Below are 14609 nucleotides of genomic sequence, written 5' to 3'. Positions count from 1 at the left end.
TGGAGTTTCAGGATGATCAATGCCGAATTAAAGATCCTAGAAAGGGATATGCAATGGTTGCCACTGGCACTTATGATAACGGTCTTTATAAGTTGGATGCTAAGCCCCATGTGCAGCATGCCTTGGCTGCATCTAATGCATCTTCATGTGATTTATGGCATGCTAGATTTGGTCATGCACATCATAGAGCATTGGCATACTTGCAGAATAATCAAATGGTTAAAGGGATGCCAAAATTGCAGCAACCATCTAGTTCTTTTTGTGAAGGGTGTATTATGGGAAAGTTGCACCATTTGCCTTTCAAAGATCAAAACACTCAGGACAGATAGAGGAGGGGAGTACATGTCTCATGCTTATAAGAATTATTTGGCTCATCATGGGATTCATCATCAGAAGACATGCCCTTACACACCAGCTCAAAATAATGTTGCTGAAAGAAAGAATAGGACTCTCATGGAGATGACTAGATGCATGTTGAGCTATAAAAAGATGTCTAAAGTATTTTGGGGTGAGGCTGTAGTTATAGCCACATACATCCAAAATAGATGTCCAACTAAAGCATTGGTGAATCGGACTTCGTTCGAGGCATTCTATGGATATAAGCCAAAGGTTAGCCACTTCAGAATTTTTGGATCAGTGGCATACGCATTAGTACCAGATCAACACAGATTCAAGCTTGATGATCAGGGAATCAAATGCATATTTGTGGGTTATAGTACTGAAAGCAAGGGCTATAGGCTTTACAATCCTGAAACATGGAAAATTATCATAAGCAAAGATGTTGCTTTCAATGAAAATGATTGCTTTATGCCTAATGATTTGCATATGCCCATTGAGGACACTACACCTTTGGATATCGTTCATTTTGAGTCAGAAGATATGCCATCACATGTGTCTAACACACCAAGTTCTTCCTCCACTACATTTGGAGAAATTCCCCATATTGATAAAGGTAGCACTCCTGAAATTTCAGTTCAGAAATCAAGCAATGAAAATTAGCCTATTGTCTATGAAAGAAGGAGGGTAAAATTTGCAGATCAGTCTCAGCCTGCTGCAGCTAGTCAGCCCCTTCCTAGATGGGCTCGGGCTACCATTCAGGATGCACAAAATCAGCCTGTGTTGGGGAGAAGAAGGTCTAGTACAAGGCAAGCACAAAATCAGGTCAATTATGCCTTGATGAGCACAGTTATGGAAGCTGAAATTGAACCTCAGTGTTTTGAGGATGCTTAGGGACACCCATTATGGGAAGATGCTATGAAATCTGAAATTCAGTCCATTGAAAAGAATGCCACTTGGGAATTGGTTGATCTCCATGCTGGGAAGAATGTAGTTGGCACCAAGTGGATTTATAAGTTGAAATATCATTCTGACGGTACAGTTGAGAAACATAAAGCCCGTTTAGTTGGCAAGGGGTATAGTCAGGAGGAAGGAATTGACTATGAGGAGACTTTTACTCCTGTAGCCAAGATGACAACCATTCGGACTGTCATTTCTCTTGCTGCAAGTTACGATTGGCCTGTTTATCAGATGGATGTAAAGACAACCTTCTTGAATGGAGACCTAAAGGAAGAGGTCTATGTGCGCAACCCAAGGTTTTGTGGTTAAGGAACAAGAACAAAAGGTATGCAAGCTTCGCAAAGCTTTATATGGGCTGAAACAAGCACCTCGGGCTTGGTCCCATAAAATCCATCAATTCTTGTTATCACAGGGCTTTGTTAGCACCCAAACTGAGCCAAATCTCTACGTGCTTCAAGAATAATCAGAAATCATCATTCTTATTCTTTATGTGGATGATATCATGCTTACTGGCAGTGATGAGGGAAATATTGCATCAGTAAAATTAGCTTTGTCTCGGTTATTTGATATGACAGACTTGGGTTTACTACACTATTGTTTGGGCATTGAGTTTTGGCAAACTCAAGATGGTATTTTCATGTCCCAAACTAAGTATGCCAAGAGTATATTACAGAGATTTCACATGGAGAATAGTAAGCCTATAGCTACACCTCTTGAGAAGGGTCTCAAACTGTCTAAGTATGATAAGGCTAAAAAGTTTGATGGCACTTTGTACAGACAGTTGGTGGGGAGTCTTATCTATTTGTGTTCCACAAGGCCTGATATTGCTTACGTTGCAAGAGTATTGAGTCAGTTTATGCATTGTCCCACTATCACTCATTGGAATGCCGCCAAGCGTATTCTCAGATATGTGCATGGCACTATTCTGATTGGTCAAGGGACATTGATGATAGAAAATCCATTTCTGGCTACTGTTTCTCTTTGGGTTCCGCATGCATATCTTGGTTAAGTAAGAAGCAGGCCACGGTCTCTCTTTCTTCTAGTGAAGCGGAGTATAAGGTAGCAAATGCAGCTACTACAGAATGCATATGGCTAAGGAAGCTACTTTATGACTTGCATCATTCACAAGATGATCACGCCACCTCTATCTTGTGTGACAGTCAGAGTTGCATAAAGATTGGTAACGATCCTATTTTTCATGCTCGCATGAAACATGTGGAAAATCACTATCACTTTATATGGGATTGTATAGTAGATGGCATCATTGGCCTCATCTATTGTCCATCTCAGGACAATGTAGCAGATATCTTCACTAAGAGCTTGTCAGCAGAAGTGTTTGTATGTCATCGAACAGGCTTGGGAATCAGAGACATTACAACAATGTAAGGGGGGTTGTAAAATGACATTGTTTTTCTTGTAATACTCTTATAGGTTGCTATATCACGTTGAATGAATTTGTGCAACCAAGGTACTTTAGGTACCCTAGGTACTTCTGAGGAGTTCCCAGAGTACTTCAGCCATACCATTGAGGGGGGATTTGATAGAACATACAATGGTATGGTATTGTAGGCTAGACTTGGTCTAAGTTATTCTACTCTAGGGTTTTCACTTTATACTTGGGTTTCATATATATCCCAAGTCTTGTACTTCTGTTGTTGAACTATTCAATGGAGCTTTGTGTGTGGACTACACTCTCGTGTTCTTTATCCACTTCGTGTCTCCCCACAGTTCCAACAATAAGGGCCCTTTTGTGACCCTAAGTCCCCCCTAATCGATGGACTATATAGTGTATTACATGAAAACTTCAAGGCAATCGAGCGTCTAGATCAAGATTTACATTGTTTGTGACAAACCAAGTTCTGAAGTATCAAAGGCCTATCCCAGTAGAAGTATCTATGGTTCATTTTATTATAGAAAAGGCACCAATTGAAAGAACGATGTGATGTATAAGAAAATAGCTCACTTGAAAAACAAGCTACATTTGTCTAGATGGCAAAAAAACATATTTGTGATTGCTTCTTGTGCAAGGACTACTAAGATTTTACAATAAAAAATCTAAAAGGCAAACAATTCCTAAGAGCATTTGTGCTTGCATACACTGGAAAAAGATAAGTGTCACAATAATGAAATCCATGCTATGCTTACCACATTGGAAAAGCATAACTATCACAATAATAAAATCCATGCTATGCTTACCACTTCATAGCGATATAGCCACTAAACACATTAAGCACCTCATACAAACCGTCACAACTATTGGTGTTTTATGAGATTACGCTCATTGGAAAGTAAGCTCATTTTTATCAAAGATCTACTCATATAATAATAGTGAATGTGTTCATATATTATTTTATGTGGTTTTATACCATTGGTAAATCATAGATATTTTGAAAATTTTCCTTTCAAACTTTGGTCAAAATCTTCTCGATGGTTTTTAAAAACTTTCATGAAAATAGAAAATACTAAAATATCCAAAGGTGCTATTGTCTAATATTTTCATACTTACAATAAACAAATACGTTAAATAGCTAATCTTTAGGATGCCATTAAAGCATACAAGCAACAAAATAGTAGAAGAGATAGGTATGCAAATCATTTAAAATTATGAAATTTCAATCCCATAATTTGTTCTAATGATCCTTCTAGCAAGGGAATTTCAAATCATGTCAAAAGACCAGTGTGTTTTTTAGGCTTGAATGAATGAAGAAAGTATAATTGCAAACCATGTCAAAAGATTAGAGTGTTCTTGAGGCTAGAATGACTTAAGAGGCTGTGATTAGATTATACAAATTTTGAAAGCAGAAATTGTAGATCATGTTAGAAGATTGGAGTACTCTTGAGACTATAATGAATGAAGAAAGCACAATTCCACAATAGTAGTTCTCATGCACATTCCACCATGTTAAAAGAATAGAGTCCTCTTAGGACTATAATGACATAAGAGAATATGATTAGACTATTTGGTTCCCATGTACATTCTACCAAGAGAATTGCAAATAATGTTAGAAGACTAGAGTGCTCCTTAGGCTAGAAAGAGAGTGTGATTAGAGAAGTCGGTTCTCATGTGCATTTTGCTAGTGGAATTGTAAACCGAGTAAAAATTTTGGAGTTCTCTTGGAGCTAGAATGACTAAAGAGGATACAATTGGATGATTTTCATCTCGTGCATTCTACTGAGGGCTTACAGACCATGTCCAAGGACTGAAGGGCTCTTGAGGTTATAATTAATGACAGTACTGCTAGATGATTTGCTTCTCATTAACATTCTACCAGGGGAATTACAAATCATGTCAAAAGACCATAGTGCCCTCGAGGCTCGAACAACTAAGAGTACAGTTACATAGTTTGATTCTCATGCACATTTAGCTAGGGGAACATATAGCTCATATTTAGAGAGTTTCAAAATACCTAAGTCGTATATTTTGGTTCTCATTAGCCCCCTACTTTGCAGCAACTAAGCAACACTCTCCAAACTAGGCCCTTGACCTTTGTGTAACAAATTCAAAATATAATTGAGATGTAGAATAGTATTACAATAATAAAGTACAAGTGTGTATGTAAGTGTGTGTGCATGTGTGTGTGCGTGCATGTGCATTTGCATACAATCATGATATAGGACATGCACAAGAAAGAATTGCCTTGTAGAATACAGGAAGGTACATTCAATAATTTAAAAGAAAGTTTGCATAACATCATGCATGCCAAATCAAGAATGCATAGCTCATATTTAGAGAGATGTAAGATACCTTCATGATCATAAGTCATGGTACCCTTAACTCACACAAGCTGGAGTGTCAATGTTCAATAAGAAATATTGCATCACATCATGCATGTCAAAATAAGAAGGCATAGCTCATTTTTTGAGAGATCTGAGATACTTGAATCATAAGTATTAATGCTCCTTAGCCCCCTACCTTATGAGCATAGGGATCAAAAAGCACACACACTTATGACTTCCTCAACCTTTGTGTATAAAGCAATTGGGATTTGAAATTCAACTTAATAGAAGAATGGTTGAAATCCAAGCAATTGAGTAACCATATCATAGCTCATTGATAATAAGCACCCTAAACATTGCAAAGAGGAAATCATATTAATTAGTTGTAAGTTTCTAAATTGATTTGCTTTCCATAGAGTTTTCAAGTACCTAAACATTACAAAAAAATAATTTTAGCTACTAAATCAAGTTGTTTTTCCACTAATTTTCGCATGTTAAGTCTTTCACTAATGATTTAAAATATTAACCTTTTTATGAGAAAAAAATGAAAAGTTAAAATGCCCATGATTTTCAAGTATAGGCATTAAATACTTAGCTTTTCATGTGGAAAGTATGAAAATGAAATGCCCATGATTTTTATATCTGAAGGATGATTGCATTCGTTTACATTCAAACATCAATAGACTTTGTAGATGGTCCATGCACACTCCACCTTACTGAGATTCAATCCTGTAAAAATATGATATCTACGTGCTAGGTACTCAAAGCCAAAACACCCTCAAATTCCAAGTGATGATGGCAATTGTTATTGCCATGTTTAGGACTTCTACACCCACACCCACTTGATTGACTAACTTATTGTCATGGTTAAGCCTTGTACTCCCACTCTCAACTGTGTGGCTTAGTTTTCCTAAGGAATGAATCTCTAAAAGAAGTATGTATGTAGTCAAAACATTAGTAATCCCAAAAGCATGGATGTTAATGGAAAAAGATAGGTTATAATATATTTGTTAAATCTATCAATAGAAAATCCATCTTTGTACCTCCTTTGCCTTCAGCATTCCTAATTACATCAGTGTGGCACAATTTTAGAGAGAGTTAATGAGCATTGGAAATTTGCTATGTCCATAGCCCGTGACTCTATGTGGAATGCACACGGTGTGATCATTTGTTAGTGACACATATCATATTCAAAATCTTGTGTTGTAGAAAGGTACTTCAATAGATCAACACTCAAACAACATTGCTACATGGTTGGTTTGGCCTAAGAAAATACTAAAATGTTTCCTATGACCTAGAGAGTAATTCAATATATAGCAGGCATGTGATGCACAATTAAAACTACAAGCATTTCTAGGTGGTTAAAGGATGCATAATGCATATGCACAAATAAGTACATGCTCATCATTCTTGTTCCATGCAACATTAATCAAGGTCTATGCACGAATACAACATTAATTGCTTCAGGCATCAATACAATAAATAGAGGAGTTTGACAAAGAGCAAGAAAGAAGAAGGATAGTAAACTATGTTCGAATATAACTAACAATATAACCTATATCACTTGTGATGTCAAACTATTATCTATTCATTATAATGGAATGAACCCTTTTCATTCACAAATATGTCTCCATGTGAGTAGGATAATTAATCTTGTAGAAGCTTAACCCTACGTCTTACCCCTATAGCTCCCATAGTCTATCCCAATCGGCCAAATCACGATCTTTTGAAAGTAATAATTGATTCATGGTGTTAGACTCGAATGACTAAGTTGCAACAAGTCAAATCTCCATTCTCGCCAATCTACTAAGGGAATAATTTTTGACAAAACAACTAGCCCTGTTTTTACTCTAGACCTTCTTTAACCACACTATCCTAGCATGTGATTCAAAAGCCTACATTGGACTTTCAAAAATCAAAATTTAGAGCCATTTAATGCTCGAGGGGAAGGAAAAATGACTGAGATTGAGCCCTGGGGCGCCAACTCCATATGTAATATGTTACTACCCTCGTCCGAAATTTAGGGTATAGGGGACAAGGTCCATACATAATATGCATGGATTTTCTTAAAAATTTTCAAATATGAAAGTTTCATGTCCGCCCTCCCACAAAATACTTATAAGGTATATACCTTGAAAAATATGCAAGATTTTAAGATTTGTACATATTTTTCATAATGAGGCTCAAAGGGGGGGTAAAACAAAAATAAGACTAAAATATGAAAACTTCTCTCTTTTCAAATTGATGTAACTTTTCCATGTATTACCCAAATTTCAAGGTGTAAAGGCATATTTGAAGCTCTTTTAGTGTAGAACACAACCATGTTAATTTGAATAATTTCTACTCATGGAATATTGGTAAATTCATCTCATACTTAAGATTTTGATAGGTTTTCTTACTAACGGGAGTTGGCACCCTAGGGATTGAGCATCCAAAGCTTGTTAACATGTGCTTTCCCATGATTTTTGCACTTAAGAGTGGATGCTCCAACCCACGCAGTCTTTGTTCTACTTCTTGTACACCTTTGGCACAAAGACTAGCACTTCTAGGGACCCTGCCCATTTGGAGAGCATGCTTGACTTTCCATCAAGAGCTTGCAGGTCAATCATAAGGAGAACTAGGAAGGGAGATTCTTTTGAGGGGTGGCATCAACAATGAAGTAGGAAGGAGTTTCAGATGAAGGATATCATTGCTCATCAACATATCCATGCCCCAAATCAGTTTGCCTTAGAAGTAAGGAAAAATCTTATTTCTATCAATTGTCATTTATCGGTTAAAAATCATTCATTATGGGTAAGATATTAGCTTATGTATAGTTTAAGTTTCAATCATAGGCCATAAGATCTGATAAGACATGGCATTATCACTCTTGCTTTGTTTACTTTAAGACAATGATTTGTCAATATTAGATTTTTCTTGCAACTACGACAATGAATTTGGTGGTACTATATGACAATAATTCAATTTGATTTTGGCAATATTAGATTTTATTGCAACTACGACAATGAATTTGGTGGTTAGATTACAATAATTCAAATTTAGGCTGCAAGACGATTGAACAAAAAAAATATTTTTATATGGTCCGGATGGTCTCACAAAATGTTATTGGTAATTGTATGTGAGTGCTTAAAGCATTGATTTGACAAAGCTTGATGTGGGCTTTGCTTTTATCTTGACGTTCTTTTGATTCAAGGAAAATATAAGTGCAAACATATAGCAATGCAAATAGATTGTATATAGACATCACCCACTTATATAAACATAAAGATATCTTAAGAGAAAGATGATTGTTAGTTCTAATTATATGTACTAACTCAAAGCCCGTAGGGATATATTATAGAGACAATACCAATTAAGACTTATTTGGATAGTTGTCTTTTGTCATTACAATCCACGGGGACCCTCACATGCATGAGCGGAGGCTCACACGCTCTTTCTACATGTTGTTCTAGCTCTCTCTCAAAAATAGCACAAGCCTTCCAAGAGCATAGTATGCTTCATGCCCCAATCCTTTCTACTTCTCCCTTTGTATTATATCCTATGATGGGTTTCAAAGATGCATGAACCTTTGTACAATGAATTTCTTTAATGGATTTCTAAGATCCCTAAACCTCTCTATAAATCAAGTGTGATTTTAGTAAGTCCTCGGTAGTTTTGGTCTCCTTTTTTAGGGCTAACGATCCTCTAATAACGCTATGGAGAGTACTGCCTCTCTTACGAAAAAGGGGTGTAAAGGGCAACATGGCGTCGTATTTATAGAGTAGTGATGCATGCTCATCCATTATTGTGCCAAAGATTTCTCAAGGAGCCCCAATGAGAATATGGCATCTACCTTCAATGCATGTTTGTGGTCACTAGGAAGCTTGGAAATTACTAGTCTTGTGGATAAATCACTGAACACAATGACGTAAAGGAGAGGCTTACTTAAGGCTCAAAAGTTCCTACTCATATGTGGAAACTTCGATGTGGAGTTTTTTAAAACAAACGAGTTATTTTGTCCCCTTACAAAAATCACATGATGTGATACTTAAAGATTATATAATGTTCACACACTCCTATGGGGCTAACTCATAAATTATTGATGTGATAGTGCATGTTCCTATGCTCAAATGCCCCTACACTAGAATGGTATCACATGACCATAGGAGCTTATACTAATGCCAAGCCTTTGCAAATAGGGATGTAAGCAAAAGGTGTCATGTCTATTGCGAGGGCGGGGCAACTTGGAGAGTCAACAAAGCAGCTTGCGTACAAAAATGAGCGAGAAATGAAATTGTGGGGGACCTTACAATGAAAGGATTGGGTTCCTTGCTCATAAATGGGAAACTTGGAGGGAATGATCATGATGGACTATTTATTATTAGTTATTACTTATTGAAAAGACATCATACTTAGGCACCCATGGGGATCTCATACAAGAGATTTCAGCTTTTTGAATAAGCTTAGGATGTAAAGGTTCAAGGCCAAATAAGTTAATTTAAATTGGCATGGTAGATGCAAACATTGTGAAGGGGGTTGACTACCCATGGTAGGATGTGCTCGTCAGATTTCTCAATTAGAATTCTTCAGTCAGAACTACAGACTAGATTAGTATAAGTTTGGAAAGAGAAGTCTCAAGGATGCTATTGGGGAGGATTGTAGTCACTGTATGGGGATGCTTCTCTTGAACTAGGTTGTGGTAGGCAACCCTTTCCGTCATGGTTCTAACTCCAAATTGGACCTGAATCCTCACTATTATCCAATTGGAGTCTCAGTAGCAAGGTCATGACCTTGTCCAACAATTACGCAATCAAGTGACGGCAAGAAAGAAAATATGCAATTATCTCCCTCCTTATATAATAGATTTGTGGGAAGAATGAATAAAAAAAGTACGCTTTTGGGTCAAATTTGGAAGGAGTGTTTTAGTCCTTTAGATCAATCTAAAATCAAGGGCCTAAAATTGTACACGTGGCTTAAGGAGAGCTCACAAAAGTTTTGCTTTTCTAGAAAGCACGTTCAAACCCTTGGAAGATCAACGCCTATAATCACAACAGATGGCTTAACGAGGGCTTAGAAAAGGAAAACTTCCTTCTAGGCTGCCTATCGTAATGATCTATGTGGTAGACAAACTGAGCGTTTGAAGCTTGGTTGCCACTATTGTGGTCGGCACCCACGGGTGGTCAAAAGGTTGTTTGGCAAAGACCTTAAGGTTTTTAGGCAGATCTGGGACCTAGGTGGAGCAAAATGGCTCACTTTGGAAGCAGCAACAAGCAGGTTTGGGCTCAATTTGGAAGAAGAAAGATTAGTATCAATTCTTATGACAAAAATAGAGGAATGGCCTACCAGCCACCACCACCGCTATCAATTTGACGGAGGTTTCAGAGGCTTTCAGTGGAAAAGTGGAAAGCTAAAAGATTTACAGGGGGATGCGGGGGTTATGGTGCCACTGATAGCAAAGAAGCATTGGATTTTTCATGCTCCTATGGACATCCTAATCGTGTGGGCTTGTAGACGTAGAAGATGTGAGAGCCATGCCCTCTTTCTATCTAAATTTCTTGCTTTGGAGGGTTTTGATAGGAAAATTGCTCGTGAGATCAATGATCTCAAAGTGGAAGTCAAGGGTGAGCCCTTTTTGCAACCTGTGTAGGGAGACCCATATGCATGTGCTGTGGGAATTCATTTTTGCCAAAGAAATATGGAAATAAGGTAAAGATAGCCGGAGCACAGTTCAGATATAGGTCAAGGTAAGCTGGTGGATTGCTCTCTTGGGAGATAGGAGTAGCATAAACGAAGCTCTTTATGTGGCGTGGCAACTTATAAGGGGAGTGAGTAGTCATTGCAAACCTATGGAGATCTAGGAATCTTGTGTTCCAGAGACCTCATTTTGTAAGAGCAACAGGCTGGATGGCGATAGAAGAGGCCAAGAGATCTGCTAGTTTTTTTGCGGAAAAAAATGAGACTTTTAGGGCCCTTGGCCAAATCTTGATGTAGGTTGGTTGGAGGGCAGTTTTTCCCTCTCTTCTTTATCCTTTGTATCTAGGAAAAAAAAACATTGTGAAGGTGTAAAAGATTAAGCTTAGATTGATTTGCTTGTTAGAGGCTGAAATTGTTTTTTTGTTTTAGCAAATAAAAGATTCAAAATTTTGTTAAAGCTTCTAAAAAAGAAAGTGAAAAAAGTACAGCCTCCTATAACACGTAGGCAAGACAACAAAAGAGGCTAATAATTCTTAGAGTCAGATAGGACTTAAAATTTTATTTGCTTGAACCTTAAGTTCTCTATAATCTCCTTAAGTTTTCTCCACAGAGACCCTTACTCTGGAGCTGTTCCAGTATTGCACTCTGCATGTCCTTGTCTCTCCCGCTCTCTCGAGACTCACATTCTGCTGACAATAATAAGCCTAGTGAGCGTGATTGGAATTGTATGGGTCCCTTTTTTAACTGCCTTGGATGCTTTCCTAAGCTTTTGACCGCTCAATGCAAGGGTATTCTTTTTGTGGTGCTGGAGCAGCAACCCACATCAAAAAGCTTCCGGTGGGTTCCTGAGTTAGTCTCGCAGTCACATCCAGTTGTTGCTTCTACTCCTGTTGCTGGCGCTGCAGCAGTTGCCATAGCCATTGCTCTGTTGCTTTCTGCTATAGCCTCCCCTTGTCAGCTGTTGCCAAAACTATATAGCCAGAGTCATTGCCAATTTGCCATTGCTCTGTTGCTCTCCTTGCATTCGATTGCTCCTTTTCATCCAGACCCAATTTCAACCCATCTCTTCTGCATCTTCTCCGCTCCCTTTTCCTGCAAATTCATTCCTCTACGTCCCGCCCACTAGCCATAGCCATTGCTTTGTTGCTTTCGGCTCTAGCCAGCCTCCCCTTGTCAGCCTTTGCGCCGGCATTGCTCGTTTGCTCTCCTTGCATTTGATTGCTCCGTTTGCATCCCCTTGATCATTCTACTGCAATCACACACAGTTTCTGCAGAACCCCCCTTTTCTCTGCTCTTCTCCTCTACTCTTTTCTGCCAATTCATCCCTCTTCGCATCGCCCACTACCAGTTTTCCTCGTTCCGATCATCGTGGATATGCTACTGCCCATTTCCACGACTTTGTAGCACCTTTCCTCTCTCTCTTCTGCCCGTTTTTCCCCGTTATTTTAAAAACTTCCCCTTTCCTGCTTCCCCCATCTTCTGGGTTCCTTTGATCTTCCATTACTTCGTCTCCTGCGCCCACCACACTCCACCATTTTCAGTTCATTCATCTCCTAACCGCTATCTCCTTCACGCCCCCGGGGTCCTTTCGTATCGCTCTGTTGCTGCACATTCCTTTACCCCTGGTCACCCCTTTCAGTTGCGATTTCTCTCTGCCCGTGCCTGTATCCTCGGATCGGGCATTGGCGGCTTGTACACCATGCGTGGACAGGTTCAGCCGGCTGGTACCGCTTCTCAGTATGATCACCTGCATTCTGGCTCACATGCGGGCGACGCAGCCGACGCTGTTATGGCCAGGTGGTTGCAATCTGCTGGTCTTCAGCATCTAGCCTCTCCGACGGCTTCTCCTGCGTTGGATCCTCGTCTACTTCCAAATCTCTTGATTCAGGTAACTGCCGATCGTGTTGTTGTTGGCAAGTCCGCTCGTTGAACAATGTAGCTTATTACCACTGCCCGGATCAAGAGCTTTTCATTTTTCTCAGTGAAGATGAACGGCGAACCTCGAGTCCTCCACGTTTACGGGTGCCTTCATCATCAGCTTTGTAAACACTTACTTGAACTAGCGATCTACCGCTGTAGTATGTTTCTTGCACTGCTGACTGGTACGTGGCATGCACTGTTTCAGGATTACGCAAGGCACGGCGTGCAAACATTGGAGGATAGACAGAAGCTTTTCAGGCTCATAAAAACCATCAGCAGTGGGGTGGAAGCTGCAACCGAACCGTTCACCCCGCCTCCTTATGGATCTGGAAGGCAAAATGGTGTGCATGGGTTGTCATCACCTGAGTTGCGCGGAGAGATTGGGGCAGGAATTTTGGACTTGCACTCGATTGATGACCTCGAACTTCTTTCAGATGTAAGTTATATTTGTCAGCCCAGGTTGCCGCAAGGATTTTCAAACAGCTCAGTACTGTCTTGCTTTTGAAAAAGAGCTGCTATTGGCTAGACACTCCGTCCAAATATTTGGACGGAGCTTAAACACTGTATGGTACCTCACTGAAAACTATTGGCATTATCTATCGGCTCAACGTATGGACTCTAGAGCAGTACGCTTCTACTAAAGCTGCAAGCTGAAATCAATTTGTTTCGAAGGGGTCATGTGAGCGAAGCTAACTAGCAAAAATGACCATGTTTTGGATTTATTATGAATGCAAGATCTGCATTTACAACTGCATAGGTTAGTCCTTTAACTTGGCGAAAAAAAATGCTCTTAGTGTTTAGGCTGGATTTAAAGGATTCGTGCATGGAGGATATATGGAAGAACGATAAGCAGGGTGCACTATACCTCTTCCTGAGGTACTTCCCTTAAGGCTAAATCTGGTGCTCGTTGGATGTACTCTTACATGAGAACGTCAAACGTTGTGCACAAACGCAAATATACAGAGCATTGTCCTTGAGGCTTAAACCTCTGTGAAATGTGGCAGAATGTTCTTCAACGCTTGGCACTCTGGAATTCTGCTCTTAAAAATTACATTATGTTTAATAAGCAGCACTTGCTTGAAATCTTCTCAACAGAATAGTATAGGTCAGGTCTGAGTCAGCTGTGCATCCACCGCATACGGGTCGAAAAGCTTCATTTGTATAGTCAAAATGAGAATACATGTGTTGGTCCTGGTACCTTCAAAATTGACCATTCTGGCAGACCACCGTTTGCCTTGCCTTCGAGTTTTCCCCCTGCTCCTGATGTCCTGTTCTCTCAATCTTCTGTTATTGTCATAGAGAGAATCCTGCTAGGACTGGAGTTTGCCAAAGTGAGGGGCCTTATACTTGCCTGGATTATCTTACTTCTTTACAGTGATGGATTTTTAGTTGCCTGGATTATCTCGTGCAACACCTGCAGGGGCTGTATGCTCAAGCAGGAGTCCTAAGAAACCTACATAACAGGTATTGCAGCTTTCAATATGGGCCTGCAGCAGCGCAAGGAAGACAAATAATGGACGTTCAGCCCTGGAAACCAGTTTTGCATGCAGGTTGAGGCACATTTGGAGATTGCAGCTGCAAATACTTTCGGGTGCTTCCATCACAACCTTAGACTTTGGTTGTGGGAGGGGCGTCCTCTCAGGGACGTCGAATGGGATCCCAGGGAATGGTTTTGGCTTGCTCGAGTAGGGCACTCTGACAGGGGAGAAGATGACTTTCTTTTCTTACATGACTTGCATCAGTCGGCGCCTGCAGTTGGTGGCAATAACGTGGACTCCCTAAAGGGAGCGACATGGGTTTGAGCAAGAGGTCCCGAGAGAGATCATTCCCTGGTTCTGGTCACGCCTGGGCCAGCCTGCGACCACGGAAGATTTCCTATTTGTTTTGGATGGTAGCAAATGGTGGCCTTCCCATTGGCCCTTGGTTGAAGTAAATGAGGGTGAACGGTAGATGCCACCGTTGTACAGACGTGACTTTGGTAGTTTGAGGGAAGCGACTTTGGT

General features: G+C 39.8%; 1 protein-coding gene across 1 annotated transcript in view; it reads left to right on the top strand.

Moving 5' to 3' along the window:
* Window positions 1–11537: 11537 nt before the first annotated feature.
* LOC147905033 (kinesin-like protein KIN-13A) overlaps window positions 11538–14609 on the top strand; it is a 121002-nt gene continuing 117930 nt past the window's right edge. The window contains exons 1-2 of the mRNA XM_087389483.1: window positions 11538–12574; window positions 12812–13042. Coding sequence (XP_087245609.1) covers window positions 12386–12574; window positions 12812–13042 — 420 coding nt within the window. The 5' untranslated portion in view covers window positions 11538–12385. The remainder of the gene's footprint in view (window positions 12575–12811; window positions 13043–14609) is intronic.

This window comes from Dipteris shenzhenensis, chromosome 2 (genome assembly GCF_047967505.1).
Source record: "Dipteris shenzhenensis isolate YYH24624 ecotype China chromosome 2, Dip_SZ_1.0, whole genome shotgun sequence".
Taxonomy (NCBI): Eukaryota; Viridiplantae; Streptophyta; class Polypodiopsida; order Gleicheniales; family Dipteridaceae; genus Dipteris; species Dipteris shenzhenensis.
This window is presented reverse-complemented; position numbering and strand designations above follow the sequence as displayed.